The sequence below is a fragment of the Aptenodytes patagonicus genome, chromosome Z (genome assembly GCF_965638725.1).
Source record: "Aptenodytes patagonicus chromosome Z, bAptPat1.pri.cur, whole genome shotgun sequence".
In the NCBI taxonomy this organism is placed as follows: domain Eukaryota; kingdom Metazoa; phylum Chordata; class Aves; order Sphenisciformes; family Spheniscidae; genus Aptenodytes; species Aptenodytes patagonicus.
This window is the reverse complement of record NC_134982.1, coordinates 30,983,091-31,005,963: the sequence shown is the minus strand read 5'-3', so window position 1 is coordinate 31,005,963 and position 22,873 is coordinate 30,983,091. Positions and strand designations below refer to the sequence as shown.

The 22,873-nt window shown below is 41.9% G+C and overlaps 1 protein-coding gene across 6 annotated transcripts in view; it reads right to left on the bottom strand.

Moving 5' to 3' along the window:
• Positions 1 to 20,140, bottom strand: part of SMARCA2 (SWI/SNF related BAF chromatin remodeling complex subunit ATPase 2) — a 119,513-nt gene extending 99,373 nt beyond the window's left edge. Inside the window, exons 1-3 of one of the 6 annotated variants that reach the window (XM_076363408.1) lie at positions 20,016 to 20,140; positions 9,121 to 9,381; positions 2,099 to 2,222 (exon numbers count right to left, since the gene is read on the bottom strand). In XM_076363408.1, coding sequence (XP_076219523.1) covers positions 2,099 to 2,222; positions 9,121 to 9,345 — 349 coding nt within the window. In that variant the 5' untranslated portion in view covers positions 9,346 to 9,381; positions 20,016 to 20,140. Of the gene's footprint in view, positions 1 to 2,098; positions 2,223 to 2,372; positions 2,478 to 9,120; positions 9,382 to 17,564; positions 17,747 to 18,313; positions 18,468 to 18,725; positions 18,809 to 20,015 lie in introns of those variants that run through there. The other 5 variants (XM_076363407.1, XM_076363409.1, XM_076363406.1 and 2 more) reach the window with 5 other exon arrangements.
• Between the last annotated feature and the right edge of the window lie 2,733 nt (positions 20,141 to 22,873).

Below are 22,873 nucleotides of genomic sequence, written 5' to 3'. Positions count from 1 at the left end.
TTCCACCAAACATCCAAAAATAGTAACTTTAATTAGCACATATATTTATGTACTTCAATTTGAAGCCTATAAACAACAAGCCATGAAAAAAATAGACCTAGAACTAATGAGGTGCAATTTCTATTTGACACGCATATTGTTAAAAATTGTACACAACTGCAACATAAGCTCAACTATCAGACAGCCAAGAATCTACAAGGAAGTGAACCTTATAGTAAGTCTTGGTTTCTAACAATGTGCCAAATGCAACTGAAGATTTTGTCAGGATTAGAAGATTTACCATGCATCTTTCCATGGATTCTCAGAGAACTCATACTGTCCTCTCCCCATGAGTGTCGGCATGGGTAAGCTCACTCTCTTTTACCACATTGCCTATTTCCACAAAACTTGTAGAAACACAACTGTCTTACAGGACTCTACTCCCATGGTAAATCAGACTGAAAGTATCCAATAGGTTGAAAGGCTATTAAGAAACCTGGTTTTCTATCTTGGGTATGTACACTAACGGGGAGAAAGTACAAGGTTAGCAGATGGGACTTTCCCCAATATGTATCAGAATAGCCTCAAGTGTCATCACCATTTTTTGTGAAAAGATAATTGTGTAAGAAGAAAAAAAGGAGATATAGAGGCAAAGAAAACTAAAATGTTCCTCGATAATGTCAAGTAGAGTATTTAAAATATTAGAACTTGTGGGAGCTTTTTTTAACAATTTCTTTAAAAAGCCTGCTTACATTAGAACTTCAGTATTCTCTATTTTGCAACAGTTGCCGACATACACCAAAAAGAGAGCAGGGATCTGTAGTCTTTAGCCTGCTACAGCTGCTACTAATACAATCATCTTTTTGCAGAGCAACACAACCTGGAATTCTGATCTCAGCCAGCATAAGAAAGAAGAAAACAACTCAGAGCTACTTGTATTTGAAGCATTTGCAACTTATGCTCTTGTATTTTGAGCACATTATGTTTGAATTGGACCTATCTTCATCTTCAGACTAAACACTGTTCATTTTAAAGAACAAGTTCACTATAAGCAAAAGAGCGTCTCAGAATGCAAGCCAAGTAAAATTTTGCTCTCGGATGATCATGTCTGCATCTCATTGAAATCAGTGGAAAAGTTTTAACTGATGGTGAATTTTACCCTGCAAAGTCAGTTCTATTTTACTTAACTGATACTGAAAGGTGTAATGGAAAAACAGTACTTTCTAATGTTCAAGATCCCAGACAGGGATTCAGCTGACAAATTACAGACTAGGGTTTCAGTCACAGCCCACTGAAAAGTCACAAAGCAGTTCAGACCAAGTCATTCTGCTGATCTGTACCTGTTTTCTCCTTCCAGCATTTCTCTCATCCTATGTAATAAACATGTAAATTCATCAAACAGGGACCATCTCTTAATAGATCTGTTCAATGTGTCAAACCAGGACCCTAATTTCAGTTGGGATTCTTCAGGTGCTGCTGTAATATAATTAATTATGCAATATACAAAGCCTTATCTGCTGAACTAATTAATACTAGCAGGTGTTACCAGTTAAATCTCCAACATACTGAGCTGCTTATAGAATGCATGTTCTCTAATGTTGTAAACTAAAAGACACAAAGAAGGCATGTAGCAATGTAGTAAAAAGAGTCTCTATTTTCCGGCATAAAAAATTTTGGAAAGAACTTTGATCAGCCCTTGACCAAACATTATAGATACTAAAGAAGGTTTCTCCAGGTTTGCTTGGGTTCTTCTCTCTTACCATTCCTTCACCACAGGATTAAAATAAATCATATTCTAATGCATTTACATTTACAATAGCCACATAAGATAGGAAAGAACTAGGTGGGGTTTTTTTAGAGATGTGAACTAAAATCTGTAGTAGATTTAGTCCAATTACTTGCCCCAGCCACAGACTTGAACCTTAGCTTTTTTCCAACACATGACTGATAGATGCTCCAGAAAGCAAGGGGATTCAGTTATTCACCTTGCCCTGTGGTATCAGTTCAGCCTTTCCAAACAAGCTGAAAGGAAATAATTGGAAATCTGTTACACGAACTACTGACTCTTTGTGGAAGAAAGGGGCCCCCAAATCATACAGCATGCACAGTATGTATAAACCTTGGCTATGCTGGTCCATTGGACTCTGAGGTGGGCCCATTCCAGGGTGGGGAGGTCGCATACTCTTCATGGAGCCACAATGGACGTCTTCAACCATTCCTTTTTCGTGCAAGCCATCAATAGACTGTGAAAACAAAGTAAGTATTTATGTAGAGATAGTATATATATCCACTATAAAAATCCAACGGACTTCAACTCAAAATCTAAACAAATACATAAAGAGTACAAACTTCTCTTAGCAGTCATTCAAAATAAATACAATGGGAACCTTTACCCCTGGAATCAGACATTTGGGGAAGCACAGAGCACCATTAGACTGCTTGTCCCCTGTTTCCTTTTTGCTTTTTTCTCCTTATGAACTGTTTGGCAATGCCAGGGAAGCAAACTGTCCAAATACAAACACACAAATGGTATTGGCCTCATATTACAAAGCAGTGTAACACACACCAACTTACGAAAGTACAGCCTGTGGCTTGGTTCAAATTATTTTTAGCCCAAACTTTGCCCTTTCAGTCACTGCTCTACTGGAATGCCCCAAACACTCTTTCTCTTCAAAAACAAAGATGACATTGCAGGAGGTAACCTCTTCTTTGCAGGAAAAAACAGGGATACACAGTCAAGGAAGGGAAGACACAGTTCTACTCAAATACTTGTGCTCCCTGCAGTTCTGTCACCTAATTCACTCCTCAAAAACTACAGTCCCCATGGTACTTGAAATGCAAACAGGGCCAAGTGCTGTCTTCAGAGTGAAGACAGCTTGGGGTCAGAAAAACATGCTGAAGGCATGCAGGGCACTGGAAAAGGCTCCATAATAGAAACTGGAATGTGAAATAGACTCTGAATGTGAAAATAGGGGAAAAGTAACATCAGAAGCAAGATCTCTTAAGAAAACTAGATAGTTTTACCTGGAAGCAAAAATTACATCAGGTCCCTAACCAGGGAAAAGATTATGCTCATTAACTTAGAGCTCTGCAAGGCTTTGTATTAGGAAGGAACAGGCTGGCATCACTTACTTATCTTCTCTCTACAGAAATATGCAGCTCTGCCCCTCTCTGTAACACATGTATGCATGCACACTAAATACTGTTCTTGCAAACCCTACTGTGAATGGAGACCTTGCGGTCTGTTTTATCTAAATGCACACCTATTTATTGAGAATTCTTTTTAAAAAAAGAGTTAAGAAAACTTACTCCAGTGGAAAATACAGGCAGTTAACAACAGAATGTGCAAGAAGCTACACCAAGTCTCAGAAGAAAAGCACTGGCACATTTCTTCTTTCCGAGCAATTTGTTGCACATGAATCAATTTAAGCAGAACTAAACATAGGTCACCCTTTCTACAAAGGAAAAAATAATTCTAAATTTTAGCCTGTAAACCCTTCATATAAATTTTCCACTTTCCACTGCAATGATCAGATTTGATTGGAAATATCTTTAAACACATGGGGGCTTTCTTTATCAGCATTTTTGAAGGATTTCACTACCATTTTTCCTTATCAGAAACTATAGGTTAAAAGGAGGAAAGTTATAGAAAAGGAGAAGTAAAATGGATTTTTTATGTTTCATCAAATCGTTTAGTTGTCATGACAGTTTGAAAACATTTGTGAAAAGAACTTGTGTCAGAAAAACACCCATTACTTGAGAAGTTATTTTTGATTACAAGGACTTGGGATATGGAGTAGAAATGTAGAGATAAATGACTGACACATTAAAAATAGTTCCACTGTGCTAACCAAGTAAATCCCAACACCCTTTTCTGAGGCATGAAGATCCCTCCCTTTCCCTTTGCCCCTGATTACAAAGATAACCAAGGCGGAGGAGAATGCTCAGTTCACATTCTGCCTGCAGGAGCTGAATACTACAGAAACCGAAACACCTGTAAAGCCAGCTCCATTCCTATTTTATCATGGTATGCGTCGAGGACTATCTTTAGGGCTGCCAAGAGGAGGAGGAGACTGCAGGAAGTTGGATCTGATTTCCAGAACAGAGGACTCTAACCGTACACATCTGCAGTGTGACTGCAGGGATGGGTGTCACTGCACTAAAGGGTGGCAACCATGAAACCTGTGAATGCAGGCAGCTCTGATGGGAGTAAGACGGGACACAGCATGCATACCCAGGGCATCGAAGTACCAGCGTATAGAAAGTGGGGAAAGGAGCTGGCATTGACAAAGAGCAGCAGCGAAGAGAAAAACAAATACATGGCCTTTCAAAAAGAGAATTTTAAAAAAATCAAACAGGAACAGAAAGGTAAAGACGTGACCATACAAGAAAACATCAACTGAAGGAACGCTTCTATGGAAAAGAATTGATCAAAAGAACAGGTTTTTGTAAGATAAGTATTTAAACAAAAAAGACCAAAACAAAACCTGTAGCAAACTGATGTGCTTCAAGTCTAATGGAAGGGAGCCTAAACAGAGCAAGAAAGGGGGTTGCTTCTGTGTGTTTGCAGAAATTATGCTGTGAAAAAAATGAAAGTGAAATTCATTAGAAACAGATTAGGAAAGGTAGAACTCATTAATTGTTTTTTTACTAGCAAAGCTACAAGAGATGAAGATGGCATAAACTTCTTTGAAGACAAAACTAGTTTTAATGATCACATTACTGCTAATTTATGCAAACAGACTTGTATTTCCAAGAGTATTTTTCATCTAAAAGCACCTCTACTGTCTATGGAAAAACCCTATAAAATAGGGGAGACAATTCAGCAGAGGACTACGAGCACTGAAAAATAATTATATTTCATGACTTCTTTGAATCACTGTGTAGTTACAGAGTTAGGTGATAACTTCTAATCTATGTAACAGGTTAAAAATTACAGAAAGGACCTTACACACAATGCAATTTCTGTAAATTCTTCAGTCCTGTATAAATTATTAAAGATTTCTTCCACAATGACATTGTTGGCATGAGAAATGTAACCTATACTACCAATAAAGCACTATTACCCCGTTGGGATACTTTTTTTCTTATTCTTTTAATAGGGCAGAACAGAAGGGAAACAGGATGTTGAGACATGTTCAACTTTGAGCACCCATTACTATTTTCATTGGTCCCTGTAAGTAAGAACAAGAACAGAACAGGCCAGATAAACAGTGCTTCCAGAAAACATAATGAGGGATGAGCTTCAACCGTATGCAAGCCCACACCTACAGACTTGGCAGACTTACAGACTTTACATAATGCCTAACGCCTAAGGAACATTTTGCCTACACTGCTTTTACTCTGAATTTAGTAACTAAGGCCTTCTCACAGACAGCATTGCATCACAGTTTGACCTATTTCCAGGTAAACTGTCAGATTATGGTGGGTTTTTTTGTTTCCTTCCCCCTTCTTAAAAAAATAAATAAACAAACAAAATACCAGCCTTGAAATCAGAGACTAAGATCGAGTATCAAACTAGATTTCTTCTAGACCACGCATCCTCTATACCCACAAAAATTACATAGACCAAATAGCAATGTGTTGTCACATAACTGCACAGCATAACTGAATGCATCACTGATGGACAACCAGACTGACTGTGGTTGTCCTTGCAGTAGGGACTTGGCCAACAATTCTGTTAATCTCTTACAAATCACTAAAACACCATTTTACATGAGGTCTCTGCTGATTTTTCAAGCATGACAACAATACTTTCTTTCTTTTTTCACTAATGTAAACACATACAACAAAAATAATGCAGGAAACATGCCTGCTGAGTAAGAAGGTGTTACTTCCAGTACCATAACAGAATTTTAAGATTCTCAGAATGTCTAATGTGCACAGATCTGTTAGCCAACAATATCTGAAATGGGAAATAATTTGCCTTCTGTTTTAATGGAACATCTGAGTGAACAAATAATATATTTAGTAAAAAATACTATTTTTGTTGGGAAATAATTTTTTCTGTCACTCACCAAAACCAGTAATATTGCCCATGACATCATAATAATTTTTCCACAGCCAGTAATCATTTACAGTACACCCCATTACAAATTCACAAAAGAAGTGATTATGTATCAGGTTACGATTAAATGGAAGAGAAAATAAACCAAGGGCTCACAGTACTCATCCCATCCCTCAAGTGAGAGACATGCAAATTAAATAGATACACTGTCGTCCTAACTGAGGGTTAGGCAGTTAAAATCATGTGGCCCAGCTGGTGCATAAGAGCATACAGAAGGCTGTTATCAGTTCAGACTAAAACCATCTAACCCAATGTTCTGCCTCCAGACCAGACGAGCTCATATGTGGATGCCGAGGAAAAGGAAGATTAGGGCAACCATGTAACAATGCTTTCTTTTAGTATCTCCCCAGCTTCCAAGTATTTTCACCTCATGAGGTAACACCGCCTGAGGCTGTTACGGTTTGTCCATTTAGCAGAACCCCCCGACAGACTTCTAAGTATTTCTGCAAGAAATATACTTCAGTAAAATTTAGAACTCTAAGTATTTCCCTCGCAGTTTGATCAATAGTCTAAAGATTACTTAAGAAGGTAGCAAGAAAGATAGCTAACTTATTGTTTCTGTCAAAACTGCGTTGTGTAAAACAATAGTAATTTTTCCTGTGGAATGGTTTTCTAGTTAGTAAGTGAATATAGTCTTTAATTTTCATATTAACTGTTGTTAAGTAAACATACTTTAGGAATTATGATTTATTAGTATCAGTTTCTATCAATCAGTGTTTTCTCTATTATTGGATACTTTGGATTTTTTTTAGTTTTTATGCATTATATTATTCTTTGTAAGCTAGTCAAACATCTCACGTAGAATGAAGGTGTGTCACCACTCAGTTTGTGAATTTTAAAAGTAAGAACCACATCCCATTGCATACATGCGATGTGTACCCCACAAGCAATTGCATAACTGGGACACTTTTTGTGCAATCTCTCACTTTTACTGCATTTCATTAGGAAAAAAAATGCGTTAATGTTACATCATAACTTGAAAGTCAAACTGCTTTACGTAACACTAAGAAGAAAGAAAACATTTACTTGGTCAAACTGCAGGTGGCTGACCAGTGTTTTAATTACATGGAACAACACTCAAGTAATATTTGCAAAATAGTCTAGAGGCAGCCTTCCACAGCATTTCTTAAACAGACCCTTCCCTCAGCTGTCACAATAAACTGTTTCTGGGGTTGCACAGGAAAACAGATCAGAAAACTGATCTAGACTGAAAAATTAACCAAGATTTTTTTTTTTTTTTTTCACCTGGATCAGTTCAACAGACCCATTTTCTGGCTTAGTCACACACACACAAAGGCATGCTGGAACTCGTGAAGTGGCAACCTAGAGGACAGCAAGGCTGTTGCTACTAAAATAAAGACTTGTGAAATTAGAATCAAGGTGCAGACAAGGGAACGTAATTTTATTATAACTATACTGACTGGTCACCTTTGAATTAGCTATCCAGACTCTTCACATTCATGGTGCATTTTTAAAAATATTTCAATGACACCTCAATGGGAGAATTTCTACTCTGGCTCACAGAACTTCTGAGATGCTTCTAAAGTCTCTGAAAGAACTTTGTGGAATGACATTTGTTGGTTTGTTTCTAATGCTAACATAGCATTAAATGTCTGAAGAACACACAAGGTGAAACAGGATATAGCAGTTAAAAACATAATGTACGGAGCATTCAACCGTTCTAATGGAAAATTCCTGGTGCTGCCCTCTTCTTCTGCAGGTATGAAATCTCTTAAAAAGAAATGAGAGAACTGAAGGATGTAAAAACCCTGGCTCTCTGAAATCTGGGGCATTCACCAGAGTACTGGAAGCTTAGGCTGTAACTGACCCCACAAAGAAGGAAATGCCAGTTGCACATGTCTAATCTGGCTAATAGCTAAACTATGTGCTTCAAGATTCAAATGAAAAAGTTTTAGTTACTGAATGTACTGACCTCTCAGAAATTACAACAGTTCAGTACAAATGGGCAGCTGGATCATGGCCTCCTGCACTTAAGCTGTCTTTGTGTTATTAGAAATGTTAATGATACAGTTCTTCATGCAAAAGATGGTAGTGTCATGTCCCTACTGACTGGACACTGTTTTAACTGTTTTAGTGAATGAAATTGATCCATATGTGAAAATGGCAACATGAAGAAGTTGCCAATTCATGAGGAAAATTAAAATATGTTTACATTACTTCAAAACTAAATTTTTATTGTAAATTTTTTTTTTTGCTATGTGCATATAACAATTCCAAGTGGAATCAACAATAGTTACCAAAATGTTTTCAATATCTTGGCTCTGTAAGCTGTTACTGGATATTTCTGAGAGAAGAACATCAGAAATTGAAATTATCCTAAGCTCTAAATCTCTGGTACACAACCAAATAAAAATGACAATACATAAAGGGACTGTTCTCACAGAGGAAATTCCACACAAGCAACTATTTCCTCAAAGCAAAAGACATTAATGCCAGTCTAAGCACAAATGTAATTTTAAGTGTATGACAACAACCACTGAAGTCCAATTATTCACATGTTCTATACTACACAGTTTTAAATTCCCTAGTAAGATGAAGCCTTTATAAAATAACTTGGAAACCAGGTTTTTCATCAACATGGAAAAGTAAGCAAATTTGTAAGCACAAGCCCTTTAAGAGTTAAAAATACTAATTTAAAAAAACTATGCAAAACTGAAAACCACCCCAGAAAAATGCAAGATATGTGCAGACAAGAAGAAAAAAAAGAAAAAAAAAAGGTGGTTAGAATGGTCTACCATAAGGTTTTAACACTGTAATTCATATTTTTTTCGCTAGTAACGTCTATCTTACTGAAAAGTACAGTTTACAAATGAAGATTTGCAAACTACTAACTCTATCGTTCAAAGTAGTCTACTAAGAACAAGGAAACTGTGTTTAATCTGGTATATGCATCACCTTTAGTAATAAAGACAGAAGCAGGAGTGTAGCTGCAGTTTTGCAGGTGATACATGATGTTTAGTAGAGTTATGCAGGTTGAAATGTAGTGTAAGTAGTTTTTTTAATCAGTGAAAAGAACTCTAAGAAAAAAAGGTTCACTTGTAATAAACTATTACCTTATGCATTTGGTGCATGCCTTCCTGTGGATAATCAGTAGGCCCCATTGTTGGCATTGGATGCGGGACACTGGGTGGACCAGGACTTGGCCCCATCATGCTGTGAACTGAGCCAGGAGATGGCCCTGGTCCTGGGCTAGGTCCTAGAATCGGTCCAGGTGAAGGTCCTGGTCCAGGGGAAGGACCAGGATGAGGCATGGCGCCAGGGTCTGTAGGCGTGGACATCTATTTTCTGTCTCCTTTTCAATTAGCAGAATAGCTCTAATAACAAAAACAAAACAAAACAAAAACAAAAACAGAATTTCTATGTGACGTTAGGGGCATTGAAAAAAATGTAATAAAACCTACTGACAAGCATCACACAGACACGCACACACACATGCAAACTGTCATCAGCAGAAAATGCTTAAATGATCCTTAGTGTTGCACATCAATTTGACCATCCTTCTAAAAGCCCACTAGAAGGCTAAGGATCCTGATAGTTCAGCTAATTTCTGGATGTTTATATGTTACTTACAGAACAAAGCAACTGGGACATTATGAGAAACATCTACCAGAGACAACGGTAGTTCAACTGACTTGATATCATCAGATATGTCATGTGGGGTCAAGCAGAGTACTACTAAAGGCAGGGAAGATAGCTGGGCACCTCAGTAACATGCATGTGTTCAAAAATCTCTCCCTACACAGATGTGACTGCAGTGAAATTCATACTTATAAAATCCATGGTAATGCGGCAAAACAAGTATTACAAGGATTATTAAGACTATTTTCTGACTCTTTTTTTGAAGTTAGGTATTAATGTAGGACCTCTCTGGTTATCTCTGTATGCAATCATAATATCAAACAAAACAGACAACAGAAAAGACAATTACTTTGGACTGAAAAGTTATAATTCACTTGCGGGGTTCTGCCAATGTCACAAACCGTAAGAGTGCAGCTCAAGTGGCTTATAAAACAGTAAGTGCCCCGAGAACAAATGACAGGCTTTTACAGGCTGGAAAACCAACTATTACTGTATTTTTATTTCCATGTTCTTAGTAGAACAAATTGATGCAGACTCCAGGCTTGAAACATTCTTCAGTTTTCCGAGAACTTTTATCGTTCTTCTTCAGTTTTCCAAGAACTTTTACCATTCTTCTTCAGTTTTCCGAGAACTTTTACCAATGTCTAATACTGGAAACTTTTTGTTTACTAATGTCAGAGTATTGTAACACAGTGACATAGCTGCCACATTTTTACAAAACTCATGGTCAGTTGCTGCCAACGAGATCAGTCATGTTTCTTGCTATTCCCCACTCCCAACAACACCATTTTCATGTGTTTGATCACACAGTGATCTCATTATTTGAGTACTTAAGCCAGCAGAAAAGTAACCCTATATTAAAAAAAAAAAACCAAACCCACCAAACCATCTAGTGATTCAGGTTACTGAACTGACTTTCTGAAAGGACAGATGAGTCCCAGTGCCAGCACAAGGAAGCAAGTAGGATCACCACTTTCAGCAGTAGCTCGCCATTAGATGGGCTTAGCCTGCTCCCTTTATTTTCTTTGGGTGTAGTTTTATAGTAAGATTACCTGCCCATGATTATTTGTCCCATAATAATAAAGCCAATACAATGAAAAATGACTTACTAAAAAACATTCTAATTCGGTACATTTCAAGGTACTTACAATGTAATAGGACATTACAAGGCCTAAGACAACTCCTTGTCCCAGCCCCTCTCCTTATAGAATTTATCAGAGGAGAGTCTTCCACCTTCCACATCTGGGTTTATCACTATCCAAAGTTAGCAGTAATTACCTTCTTACATGAGTATGTGGTGTAACCCTGTTATGACACTGCTCATATAAAGCCAAACTGTAACACTGCAAACACCCTGGCTCGTAGTCAAATTAAGAAACAGACACTCAAGAAAAACAAAGTACCCTCCCAACGTTCCCAACAAAGCAGAAAGGAGGTCCATCTGCAAGATGTGTCAGAAAAAAAGTGGATTGGTGCTTACTGCTAGCAATCAGGGAATTCAAAGCTTACAGAACTGATCTTCTTTCTTCTTTTACGAGCAAGAGTCTTTACTTACCAGAACCCACACAGAAGATAAAATGCTACTACATCAAGATCATTTTCACTTATTTATCCCCAATTACCTAATCATTCTGTCAGGATCAAAACTGGCTTAATAGCTTTTGCTTATAAATCCCCTTTTGTTATGTTTTAATAGCTACTACTCTCTTCTGATTAAAGGCAACAAATTAGAACAATGCTTAACTCATTTAAAATAAAATATCCTGACCTGAAATAAGCTACCTTGGGATCCTATTTCCTTGCAAGGTAAAACAGGGAGATGCCTATGAAGCTCCTCTGTTCAAAACAAAACACTATAGTCACTAATTAGTCCCCTACAACCCCACAACATTACCACAAAAGGAATCAAGTTATCAAACGTTCACAACTGCATACACCATGCCATAGCTTCCTATAAGAGACCTACAGTTTGGCTGTATGAAGGACAACAGACATTACCACAGAACAAAGAGTTTTTATATGAGTCAGTCATTACACTGCAAAATGTAGGACTGACACTCTCACAGGTGACTCTCTGCATGTTATAAGCCAAATTCAGTCCATTTAACAAGGCAGAACCTAGTACCACCACTATCCAGAAAAATTTATACAGAACCGCAATGCAATCAATTACAAAACTATCAGTATACATGTCCTGGTTTCGGCAGGGATAGAGTTAATTTCCTTTCTAGTAGCTGGTACAGTGTTTTGGATTTAGGATGAGAACAAAGTTGATAACGCACGGATGTTTTAGTTGTTGCTAGGTAATGCTTACACTAGCCAAGGACCTTTTAGTTTCCCATGCTCTACTGACTGAGAAGGCTGGAGGTGCCCAAGAAGCTGGGAGGGGGCACAGCCAGGACAGCTGACCCAAACTGGCCACAGGGACATTCCATACCATGTGACGTCATGCTCAGTACATGAACTGGGGAAAGCTGGCCGGGGGGGGCCACTGCTCAGGAACTGGCTGGGCATCGGTCGGCAGGTGGTGAGCAATTGCACTGTGCATCACTTGCTTTGTGTATTATTATTATTATCATCATATTATTATTATTATCATTTTATTTCAATTATTAAACAGTTTTTATCTCAACCCATGACTTTTTCTAACTTGTGCTCTTCCAATTCTCTCCCCCATCCCACCGGGTGGGGGGGAGTGAGCGAGCGGCTGCGTGGTGCTTAGTTGCCGACTGAGATTAAACCACGACAATACAGTATCCCAAAATATCCTATTTCACAAAAGACTTCTACCTACACCTATGCATTAAAATGGGTATCAAAATCTCCCCCCCGTTCACCTCTATTTCAAATTCAACTTGCAGTTCTCATAAAAATTAACTGGATCCAGTCTCAGCTCCACTAGTTACACTGTCATTTACATATACATTAAACATGTCCTGTATGCAAATTCGGAAAATTCTTTTTAATGGGCTAGCAAGTGCCTAACCTGTGAAAAACAGTAACTACCAGAGGGGAATGTTGCACCCCTTACACCACATCAAGTCCCTCCATTATCTTTCTTTAAGAGCAGATAAACTCACCCAATCTTACATAATTGTGAACTGTCTTGAACAGATTTGTATTCAGAGATTTTTGTATGTCAAAGAACATACTATTATGCAAAAAAAAAAAAAGTAATTTATAAAATCTGTATCAGAGGAACATAAAATACTGGAAAATACTACCTGAATGCAAGTAATAAATCCTGTCCAAAGATACCCGTGGACATAAAGAGACAAAGCAATTTTCTCTGGCAATAGTAGTCCACAAAACTAAAAAAACCAGCCACTCCCATAAACCAGAACCCATTATATATGGCCCTCCCAACTAAGGATCTGTTCACAGAACAGAACTCCTAAAAAGCTTATGATTTAACATGTTTCAAAAATAGCTTTATTTATATTTACTAAGACTGAGATTGTATAAAAAAACCACAGAAATTAGGCACCCTGCTCTCATTAAAATTCAGTAAAAGCTAAATACCTAATTCCTCTAGGCCCTTATAAAAGTCTCATTAAAGTCAAAGCAAAAATTTGCAGAGACAACAAGTGCAACAGTGGCCAGGCTCCATCCAGATAACATTGGTATTAGTTTGGGTACATTCTGGTGCCTATAATGAAATAAGCAAAATGAAGCCAACTCCCTGCCAAAGCCAGTGTTGAGCCATTTGTTTTGACTGTTTTCTAATGAGTAGTGCCTGTTAGAATTACAAAGCGAGGGGAGGGAGGGAAAAAAAAAAGTAAATGCTTCTAACAGATTATAAGGACTTTAATAAAACGGAAAAACAAATTTCCATCTCATTGTCCCAAATGATAAGGCTGCTGGCCCGGATTATCAAATGCGTTACATACTGTCTAATTGTTTCTCAAGTGTCCAATCTTAAAATTTCCTCAAAACCCTCATGGGAGTAGTGTTATTCACATGACTTCAAATAAGATGTATCTCTTCTTGAACTGTAATCCCTTATCACTTCTTAGGTTTATTTACATCAACATCACCAAATCTCTTTTGTGAACAGCCCCAGATGGAACTAGTTGTGGTGAATCATGCAGTTCTTCCTGTGGTCTCAGAGAATTTCTTCACCTCTGCTGGACACACCAGAGTTGAGACAGGGAGGAAAAAAATCTATCATTGTCAAGGTAACTTTAGCCAGATGCAAATACAAGAAAAGCCACAAAACCAAGAGCTGAAGCTGAAGTGATTTAGGATCTGCACTATCACTTTATATGCACCTGGAAGGTTTTGTAGATGTAGCTAATGCATTGTACAATAGGGTCTCCATCAGCTCAACATTTCAGCATGCAAGCACTTTACACATATTCTGGTATAAACCCAAAGGTAACAAAGGCATGGATTTCCTTCACATGAAGAAAGTATGCAATATTAGTAGATCCAAAACTAAAACACAGCAGGTAACAAATCACCCACATTACTTTGGAATTCAAGACCAGCTGGACACTCAAAAAGAGCCAGAGATTATAGACTGCTTTGACACAGGGAACACAACAAGTCTAAGAACAGATGGAGCAGTAAGTATTTATAATTCTTCTAGCTGTTTCCCTTCACCATCCAATATAACTTCTGCCCTTCCATGACTGAGTCAACCTAAATTGAACTTCAGCCAGGATGTTTTGGCCAGATCCCCTGCTTTGTATAGGCAGGGGGAAGTAAGGAAACTGCACCACTTAGATCTGATGAAAAGGAAATGTGGACCCACGCAACAGCCACATACACACTGCAAAGTAGACTGTAACTTTGCCTTCACAGGAAAATAATTACAGCCTACTTCTCCCTACACATCTCCAACTGAAGTCATGATTCACAGGTAGCTTTGAAAAGATATACTATGAAATTGTGACGCGCTACAGGCTAAAGGAGTTATCTTTATTACACTACCACAGAAAACATGAAATGATACTGTCAGTGATTCGCAGTATTTGCTTAATCTGCTAACCATAATCAAATGAAGATGTTCAAAGTTTAAGAACTGATTAATAATGACAGCAGCTCATCATAATTAAAGCAAATAACTTACAATACTTAGAAGCAAATCACTGTTTTGTATTGTACAACCCCACAGGACACTATGCATTAATATCTATCAGGATTTAACTATTGTCATTTCATCAATGATTCAATCAATAAACAGGTTTACATGAAACAGGTTTACACAAGAACTCAGTATAGGAGAAGAGTCAAATCTTCAACTAACATGAACCAAAGTTATTCGGTTCACATAAGAGAAGCCAAACACGCTAACAGCTGAGAGATTCTGCCTTTGCATACTCATGTATGTAACTTCACTGTAACTTCAAAACCTTCTGGAAGGGAATTTGCAGTTTAAACTACAAACCACAGAATCAGAAATGCTGCACCTCAATTGCTCATCCAGACACTCAGGCCAGAGGCAAAAACCTCTGGACACTTGCTTTAGCCGCTTGTCTAGCTGTCTACCAAAGACTGTCTGCATGCACCCCAGCAGAGCTAGCAGAACGGGTGGTGTGCTTACACCAGAAACTTCATGGTGGAGTCATGTAGCGTAAAGCTCCTTTTCACATGCAGAGTTTACTTTAGGATGATAGTCCTAATACTCCCCACCTTCAACCCCTTACAAATATTCTTGTAGAAATTCTTATTTCTACTGTGTAGCTGTTTCAGTCTTTCATAAAGCAACTTCTCAACTACTCTAACTTACAGCCTACCCTCTTACGAGAAACTAAAATCAGCACCAAGAAATGACTGGCTAACAGCCGGGGGTTGAATACACTACAGACAGTCAAAAGGCATCATCACAAGTCAGAGTTCACACAAGTTAGGCTAAGCTATGCCACCAGACTTTTCAATGAAGATGCTACAGGACAGACATATGATCCTTTCTGATGGCTTTGCTACAGAAGGCAATAGCCGTCAGGAAAAGAGGAGGGCAGATAGCTGCTTTAATTGCCTTTTAACCCCATAGCCACAGTCACGGCAGACAATGTCCAAGATCAAGTCGATGTCTGCTACATATGTAGATTCCACTGTACATTTCATGCACAGAAAACTGACTCATGACAGCACTGACTGGTTACGGATTAAGTTTCCATACTGTGACCTTTACTACAGGTATTAATCACAGTTATTGAGCATCATCTTCACATTAGATTCTGAAAAACAAAAGCCATAATGAGAGGTAGGCAGAAGGAAAGGAATTCGCCATATTACTGACAGGCCTTGTCTTTACTTAAACAGGGAGGAAGACGAGGAAGAAGGGAGAAGATTGTTTTAAATACAAGTTACTTACGGTAAAATATCAGTGAAGATATGAAAAAGATACAGTTTCTCTAACAACAAACATTTTTAACATTTTCCCAAAGGTCCCAGCTCTAAATGACCCACCTGGGTGCTCAAACCCTGCAGTGATACATAGGAAATATTCTCTACCAAGTGGAGACAAACAGGAAAATGTTTATGCCTAAGAAGTTATGACTTTACATGTGTCAGAAAAAAATAAAACAATTTTCAGTATTAGTCTTCTTATTCTGCTGTATTTGCAAACTACCAAAGCTGTGTTTAAGCAAGCCTTACTTCTTTCCCTTATTCGTCCTTCCTTATTTTATCCTGCAAATAAGGCATAAGCTTTTCTCTGCTGCGATTTTCATGACAAGTGATCTTTATGTCATAATGTTGCTGCCATTTTCATGGCAAGTGATCTTTATGTCGTAACGTTGTGTTTACTACTCCACTAGAGGATCAAACAAATAAAAAACTAAACGGATAAAGTTCAAAAGAGGTGGAGATCCAGGAAACACTCTTTATACATACAGAACTTCAATTGCAGCAGAAAACACGTAAAATATCATAGGCATTTTAAGGAGTAATTTGCAAAAATGTTCTCAGTCATACAAAGAATGAAAAGTCTCCTTCTGAAAAGGATCACTAGTTCACAGCAATATTACTAATCAGGACCATGAAATTGGAGGTAAAAGTGCAGACGTTTTTTAAAGTTGCAACTGTGCACATTCTGACCTTAACTTCAAAAGTCCAACAAAAATTGAGAAAATATATCTGCAGATATTAATTTCATATAGACCTTTGTCAAGAATATATTTAATATAAGAATGCTAGCTGGAGCACTTTTTCTCGTCAATTTTCAAGACTCAGGTGTTGGTGAAAGCATTTTTCAAACTTGACAAGAAACGCTCACAGACCACTTCTGAAATGAACAAAAGAAAAGATCTAAGACTGCTTTGAACACACTCTTCTGGCACATGTTCTATGAAAGACCACAGAAATAGCAGTCCTAAAGCTGAGACATAACTCATGAGAGAAATATTGTATTTAATGAAGCTTTACCCTCAACTCTGTCAAGTCCACATATGCTGTAAGATACACGTAACTTTAGATTTATTTTTAAATGCTCATTATCCATACAACCTTTTTGCTTTCTATTACTGATATATATGGGCACAAAATTGTGCCTCCAATCCTATCCTTCTGGTACACCACTTTTTTCCTTAGAATAACAAAAGGACAAAAGAAACAAAGTCAAAGACAGTAATAGGGCAATTAGGTTCCCAAAGAGAAAGTGTGCCTTTATTTGCACAACAATACTAACTTACACAGAAGAGACTGCCCCACCCCGAACATATAACTGGTATACTACTAAAGGAATCAAATTCCTGCACAAAGTTTAGCGTCTGGGTCCTAGGGGCTGTGGTTAAAACCAAGTAACACTGAAGAAATATAACGCAAAACAGAAAAGAATGCAAGCAGAACAATGCCATGTCATAGATCCCATATCAATTTTTTTACAGAAAGCATGCACGATACTTAAAATGGCAAAAGTAAAAAAAAATAATCTTTATAGCTTCAATTCTTCAGTTGGTTATTTACTTACCTATCTAAAATATTCATCAAAAGACATCTTAAAAAGAACAGCGTTAACCTAAAGTTTGGAAAGTCTGAATATCAAACATAAGCAGCAGATACCAAGAGAAAACAACTTCGGTGCGACCTATGTAGTCACCCTGACACTTAACCACTCTCTTTACTTGACCATAATGCACACGTAAGGGGAAAAAAAAAAAACCAATCAGTTAACTGTAACTTCAGTTCCGAGTTTAGAAGAGCTGTAACTTTCCCAGCCGTGTGCAGTTTGTTGTTCCACCATCATAAACTGGGGGGGGGGGGGGGGGGAAGAGACAAAATAAAAAACTCCATTTCTCCCCGCAGCACGGACATAATGAAACGTCGTCGTGGGGGCGACAGGGCACCCTGTGTTCGCGCGGGCACACAGACGGGCGCACGCCAAGGAGCACCGGCGGAGGGGCGGCGGCGGGCCGCCCGCTGCCTCCCCGGCAGCGCTCTGCCTCGGCAGCGCCGCGCGGGTCTTCCGGCCCTGCCGGGCGGCGCGTAGGCCTCGGCGCCGCGCCGCCCGCCGCCTCCCCCTGCAAAGGCGCCGGGGCGAGCGCGCACAACCAGCAGGGCCCTATTCTCCCCCTCCGGCCTTTCTGGGAAGTTTTCGCCCCGGCCGACAGGCTCTAAAACGTCCCTGCCTGGAGACCCAGCCTCGCTGCCTCCTTCCCGCTCCCCTCCACGAAGCAATGGCTGCGCCGCTCCCGGCGGCGGGCCGCGCAGGGCCCGTACCTCGGCAGCGCGGGGGCCTCGGCGGCGACAGGCGGCCGAGCAGCCGGGACATGCCTCAGGGCTGGGCTGGGCCCGTCTCCCCACCGCTCCTTCCCTCCGCCACCATGTCACGCCGACCAAACATGTCTGTGCGCCTGTGTGTGGCGGCGGTGACTTCCTGATCCTCCGCCGCCGCCGCTCGCACAGGCAGAGGGACGGGAAAGGCCACCCCTCGCCGCCACCGGCGCTTGCCACCCCCTCCCTCTCCCCAGCGGAGGCCGGGGGACGGGCTCCGCTGCCCTCCTGCCCCGCCCGGGAGCTATCTGCAGCAGCGGCCCGCTGCCTGCCCGCGCCTCCGGCAGGGGAGAGAACTTTTCCAGGTACCGATCACCGCCGTCCCCCTCTCCCGACGGGGCAGACGAGCCGCGTCTACCTGAGCATCCGCGTGTGTATGCATCCTCGCTCCCGCCCGACCCGATCAAAAAAAAAAAAAATTTCCGCGAACACCGGAAATAAAATGTTTTTTGCTTGGAAGGCGATTACAAAATTGCAAGCGCATGTTTTGTGCTACTCCGCTTCGCCGACTGCTGCAAGGCGGGGGGCGGAGGAGGGGGAAAGGCATGATTTCTGCAGGGAAAACAGGGAGCGGGGGGAGACAAGCTATTTTGGGAAGTAAATCGCGACGCCTTTACAGGAGTGACTGACTGCACAGTTGAAAACAGAGACTGAAAAGCAACAGGAGCCGCAGCCTGCCGGGCGAAGCCCCAGCCCCCACCTCCTCCCCCCTCCCCGGTGTGTGTAGTGCTTGTGACAGGCAGGCAGGGAGATTATCCGGATCATGGCCTCCCTGGCTCTGCCGGGTAACGCCGCTACTCTCACAGGCAAGACCGCTCCCTCACGCACCATCTTGCTCCCTCCTCATGTCTTGCCACTTCCCATTTCTCGGCCGGGTCTACGCGAGCGTGTGCCACAGCGGAGAAACAACCCCACCGCAACACACTCTCCCGCCGCCGGACACCGCGAACTTCACCCTGCGACCCCTGGCAGCCACCGAAACGCAGCCCACCAGGCTGCCCACACCAGTGGGGCTGCAGGGGAGGCCGCCCCCGGCCCGCCGAGCTGCCCCGGGGGGGTGCGTGTGGGCTGTCGCTCCCCCGGATCTATTTCTCTCCCGGTCGCCTCGCCCGGAGCCTGTGACACGCTCGCTTGGCGGCAAGACCAAGGGGTGCCACGAGCCGGCTGTTGTTGCCGGTGCGAGCCCGCCGGCCGCGCCGGCTGTAAAACGCCAGCCGCCCCGCCGCACACCGCGGCACGGCGGCTTCAGACGCGCGGGCACGGCGCCCCGCCGCTCCCCCGTCCCTCCCGCGGGTGCCGCTGACTCACACGTCAGCCACCAGCGACGCCTTGGGGTTTTTTTTCTCTCACACCCTCCCACCCCGGAGATGTGCATCGTGATTATTCGAGAAATACCGGATCAAACTTTCTTCTCTCCACCCACTGGGGGATATAAATATTTGGGAGGGCCGGGCGCCGGAGAAGGTGGGGAGAGGAAGCAGGTGGCACGACGGCGCCCGGGGCCAGCGGGGACGTGCTCGGGGAAGGGGAGGGAAGGTGGGCACGGTGCGTGCCGGCGCGATCACTAACAATAAAGGACGGCGCAGACACCGCCGTGCCAGGGACGGGGAGCGGGGCGGGGGGCGGACCGATTGTAAGTTATATTTACCTTCCGCCCGGGAGGAGCGCCGTGCTAGATGTCGCTCCTCTCCCCCTCGGTGAGTCACCCGAGTCCGGCACCGGAGCGAGGGACTAGATTATGAACATGACTTCATTGATGACAGCCATTCCCTCCTCTTCCTAAACTCCTGCCCCTCCTCCGGCCCCCTCCCGCCGCCACCCCTCACCGACGCCACCGCTCAGGAAGCGGCATTCCCATTGGCCCGCCGGCGAGGGAGTGCCCGCCCCCCTGCGCGGAAAGGGCGGTTCTATTGGCGTCGGCTAACTGTTACTCAACCGAGAGGTTGGGGCGGGGAGGAGGTGTGCAGGAGCGTGGCGGGCGGGGAGTGTTGTGTGAGTATGCGAGCGAGCGTGAGCGTGCTCGCCGAGGGCCCGGCTCGTGTGCTCGGCTCGTGTGCTTGCCGTGCAACGGCGGGGCAGCCTCGGCTGCCGCTCGAGGTTCCTCCGCGCCCCTTCACCCTTCCCCAGCTCACGTGTGCTGAGGGGAGGGAGGGACGGGAGCGCCCTCCGTGAGGTGGCGGCGGCGGTGGCAGCAGCAGGGCGCGGGCGGCGGCGGTACTCGCGGGAGTAATTTGGGGAGAGGTGAAGAAGGTGCTGGAACTCCACCGTGCCGCTGCCCCGGCCTGCCGGGGCGAGCCTGCTGCTGCTGGCGGGGGGGGTGGGTGGGGAAGAACCAGCCTGACGGGCGTTGGGGTCACCTGTACCTGGCGGTTGGGGGAGGTGGGTCGGGTGTCCCCCTGCCTTTGGAAAAAAAAAAAAAAGAGGGGGGAAAGGTACGGAAAGGTGTTGTTATTCGGCCCCCGTGCCCGGTCTTGGATGGCAGAGGATGCCGTCGTGGACGAGAGGAGGCTGCCGACAACATTCCAGCTGAACCGGCCTGTCAGGCGGGCTCCCGCTCCCAACGGCCGCCGGCGAGGAGGCACCGCCGGGGCTGGCGGGCGGTTATTTACCGCATGCCCTTTCGGAAGACCTGGCTGCGCCTTGTCGCAGGTCTGGAGGCGGCTGTTGAAGTGGTCGCCAGATAGAATAAGGCTGTGTGAAGAGCAGAGGTGGATTTCCTGTTTCTTAGGAATAGGAAGGGTAAATAGTACAATTATGTTTGTTCCGTCTTGCTTGCTTCCGTCCTTGTAGCTTTTTAACGGTTTGGAAGTAGACTTTTCAACTTCGCGTGCTGGTGCAGTATTTTTTTTTTTTATGCTGTAGATCGCTTACCTGACCTGCAGCCAAGCACTGCAGGGCTCTCGTGTTGTTTGCAGAAGCTATACCTGTTTATGTAACAAACGTCTAAGTAATTCATTAAAGTAATGAGCTCCACAGTCTGAGGGGTTTTTTTGAACACCAGTTGTAGAGTCAACTTAAAAAAAAAAAAAGCGCCCAACTACCAGATGTGGTGTTGTACATATGTAAGTATCTTTTTTTATCTTGTCATATGGGAGGTATTTGCCATTCTGAAGCTAACTCTTTTAGTCTGGATTTCACTTTGTGCTATGAAGTGAAAATCTTAAGAGGAACTTCGGTATTAAAATCAGTAGCTACTACAGATGCCCAGGTGACAGTATTTAACATGAAATTCCTCTGCTGTGGCCAGGTGGAGCAGTTAAAGACCTGAAGCAATACTGGGAGCACCAAATGCACCTTGTGGTCATTAAGTGACAGCTATTGTTTACGTGGTGTTTAGTTTGGGGCTTTTTTTCATTGGTTGAATAGGAGCAGTAATCGACAAGTTACAATGCTGGCTATACAGTGCTAATTACTACTGTCTCTAGTTTTTCAAGGTGTTACTACTTAATTGTTAGCTTGGTCTTGTTATGTAAAGTGGCTACCAAAATGCTGAAAGGTAAGTGTGTAAGAATTAGTGCTAACTGGACAGCACTAAGTATCAAAAAAAAAATTTAAAAAAAAATTAAAAGGCTATATTTTCAGTTCACCATTGTTTGTGTGAAAAATACTTGGGAATAAAATACAAAGAAATGGAAACATTCAAATCTGTGTATACAAAATAGCCAATATTATGTAAAACTTTTGATCCACGACTAACGTATAATTTTGTAACTCTCATTAGGCTGTCTTTTTCCCTCCCCCCCCCCCTCCTCCATTCCCCAGAGTAAATCTGAAGGCCCTTTGCCTTTTCACTCTCCAGAAGAGGAAACAAGCCTTAAATAACGGAGGTGAAACTTCCTTGCAAGACAGCTCAACTGCTCATTGGACTCAGCAGCACTCAAACCATTCTAAACCAGGTCAAGCCATTCTTTTTGGTAGAAATCATACAGAGAAGAAAAAAGGAATATAAAATTAATTTTTCAGGCAAAAGAAAATGTTCACTTGACTTTGGGATAAATGCACCTATGTTTAGTTAACAATTGTGTTTATTTTGGGAAGGCTGCAGCAGCCAATTTCATTTTGGGGCAACAAAAACTCCAGTTGAATGGGATGGGCATGTTGATGATGTCAATCTGAAGGGTTTTTCTTTTTGTATTTTGATGAAGTATTTAATCTCATTGTAATGTGTATCAAGGGGTTGGAAAACATGTTTTTTGTCAAGGCTGGCATGTTCAACTGGTGTGAAAATCTACTGAAATTGTTAGGATCAATAAGGGTTCAATATGAGAGACTTGGGTGGCTGAAGCTTCATGCATAGTGAATATGCAAACATGGTGAATAACCATGTGCTAAAGGATTAATTAGTTTTCCCCTGACTGATTTGTTTAGCTTAGCAAAAGGAAAAAAAGATGAGGGCCCTTAACTGAATTAATGCTTTGGATGCTGCTGACAACAGTAAAATTGCACATAAAATTTTCAAAGTAGGTAAAGTACCACAATGAGAAGAGGTACCATTTTGACTAGCTA